Source organism: Arachis hypogaea, chromosome 20, assembly GCF_003086295.3.
Source record: "Arachis hypogaea cultivar Tifrunner chromosome 20, arahy.Tifrunner.gnm2.J5K5, whole genome shotgun sequence".
NCBI classification, from domain to species: domain Eukaryota; kingdom Viridiplantae; phylum Streptophyta; class Magnoliopsida; order Fabales; family Fabaceae; genus Arachis; species Arachis hypogaea.
Window position 1 is genome coordinate 119,853,841 of NC_092055.1, and position 2,657 is coordinate 119,856,497.

Here is a 2,657-nt window from a genome sequence, read left to right on the forward strand (position 1 = left end):
AGTTCCAAAGTGTAAGTACACTTTGATTGCTTGACTTGATGAGCTTTTAATGTTATGTGGGTCCCACCTTTTTCCTAAAAATTCAGTTCGAAACCCCATCAGTAATCACAAAAAAATGCTTCATATTCTTCCAGTTACATGACATTTAATGGGTGTCTTTTGGACACCAAACTTGGATTCATTGCATATAGTAAATTGGTCTCACGATTGTATTTTATTGTGTACATTATGAGTGGAATACATTTAATTCTTTCACACTTTTCCACTTCCAATCCATACGTGCACAATAAAGTGGTCATTTATATACCCACTAATTTACTAATTGCTTCCAAACATGAATCAAATGGGCTGTACGTATGACTCTCTTATGATGGTGGCCACACCAAACTTAATTTTGGGCTTACTCCCAAGATTAATCCAATTGTTTTGATGTAAGCTCAAATTAAGTGGGTTAGTGGCCACACCAAACTTAGCTCTTTAGCTAGTTTCTCAGCCCAATTAATCAACCTCAAATAATGCAGCATGCAACTTTACAAATCCAGTAAATTAGAAAAACCTTTAAAATTCAAAGCAAGGGAACTATCACTAATCAATTGCAAATGAAACTAAAAATTAAACAATCTAAGTAACTAAACATAAACTACTCTAGAAAGCAAGAAATTGAAAGGATATGTGTGTTGGGGTGCCTCCCAACTAGCGCTTCTTTAACGTCACTAGCTTGACGATTCATCCTCTTCAGCTGAGTGTATAGTTCACTCTTTGCTCATCTAATGAGTCCCCCAAATAATGCTTAAGTCTGTGGCCATTGACAGTGAAAGTCCTCTGTGTTTTGTCCTCCATAAGCTCCACATGACCATAAGGAAAAGCCTTGATGACTGTAAATGAACAAGACCATCTTGACTTCAACTTTTCTGGGAAAAACTTGAGCCTTGAGTTGTACAACAGCACTTTTTGACCCTCTATAAACTCTCTTCTTGCTAGCTTTTGATCATGCCATTTCTTTGTGTTCTCCTTGTAAATCTTGGAATTTTCATAGGCTTGAGTTCTGAATTCTTCTAACTCATTGAGTTGTAGCAATCTTCTTTTCCCAGCAGCTTGATTATCAAAGTTCAACATCTTTAGAGCCCAAAATGCTCTATGTTCAAGTTCCACTGGTAGATGACAAGCCTTTTCAAACACCAATTGGCATGAAGACATACCAATGGGTATCTTAAAAGCTGTTCTATAGGCCCATAGTACATCATCTAGCTTCTTGGATCAATCTTTTCTTGAGTTTCCAACAGTCTTCTCAAGGATTCTCTTGAGCTCTCTATTTGAAATTTCAGCTTGACCATTGGTTTGTGGGTGGTATGGGGTTGCTATCTTGTGCTTGACACCATATTTTAGGAGAAGTGTCTCAAGTTGCTTATTTCAAAAATGAGTTTCCCCATCACTTATAAAAGCTCTTGGCACCCCAAACATGTTGAATATATTCTTCCTCAAGAAACTAATCACCACATTGTTATTATTTGTTGATGTAGCTATAGCCTCTACCCATTTGGATACATAGTCCACGGCCACCAATATGTAGTTGTTTGAGTATGAGGTTGGAAATGGTCCCATGAAATCAATACCCCATACATCAAACAACTCCAATTCCATGATAAATCTTTGTGGCATTTCATTTTTCTTGGGTAAGTTGTCAACTCTTTGACATTCATTGCATCTTGTCACAAACTCTTTTGCATCTTTGAATATTGTAGGCCAAAAGAATCCACATTGCAACACCTTGGCTGTAGTCCTTTCTCCACTAAAATGTCCTCCATATGTGGATCCATGGCAATGCCAAAGGACCTCTTGTCATTCCTCATGAGAAATGCATCTTCTTAGAATTCCATCAGTACACCTCTTGAAGAGATAAGGTTCATCCCAAATGTAGTGCTTGGCATCATTGATGAGCTTTCTTCTCATATGCTTGTTGATGTTGGAAGGTAGCTCTCCAATAGCCTTGAAATTGGCTATATCCGCAAACCAGGGGGCTTCTTGGATCATCATCAATTGCTCATTCAGAAAGTTCTCATTTACTGCAAGGTTGTGTGCTTCATCTTCCTCATTTGGGCTCCTTGATAAGTGGTCAGCCACTTTATTCTCTGCTCCACTCCTATCCTTAATCTCAATATTAAACTCTTGAAGTAGCAAGACCCATATTATCGGTCTAGGCTTAGATTCCTGCTTGGTTAACAAGTACTTAAGGGCAATGGTCAGTAAACACAATGACTGTAGAACCAATGAGATATGATCTAAACTTATCAAATGCAAAAACTATAGCAAGAAGTTCTTTCTTTGTGGTGGTGCAGTTTCTTTGAGTCTCATTAAGAACCTTGCTAGCATAATAGATGACATGCACTAGCTTATCTTTCCTTTGTCCTAAAATAGCACCAATGGCAAAATCTGATGCATCACACATCAATTCAAAAGGTAAATCCCAGCTAGGTGGTGCTATAATAGGTGCAAAAGAAAGTTTGCTTTTAAGCTCATCAAAGGCTTTCATGCATTCTCTATCAAAGATGAAAGGAATTAGAGACAAGCAAGTTACTTAAAAGTTTGGCAATCTTTGAAAAGTCTTTAATGAACCTTCTATAAAACCCAGCATGCCCCAAGAAACTTCTAATTGCTTT

General features: G+C 37.6%; 1 protein-coding gene across 1 annotated transcript; it reads right to left on the reverse strand.

The window, feature by feature from the left end:
- Window positions 1-735: 735 nt before the first annotated feature.
- On the reverse strand, window positions 736-1,197 carry LOC112786228 (uncharacterized). The gene has a single exon (XM_025829633.1). The coding sequence runs from the start codon at window positions 1,195-1,197 to the stop codon at window positions 736-738; it is 462 nt and encodes a 153-aa protein (XP_025685418.1).
- Window positions 1,198-2,657: the final 1,460 nt, after the last annotated feature.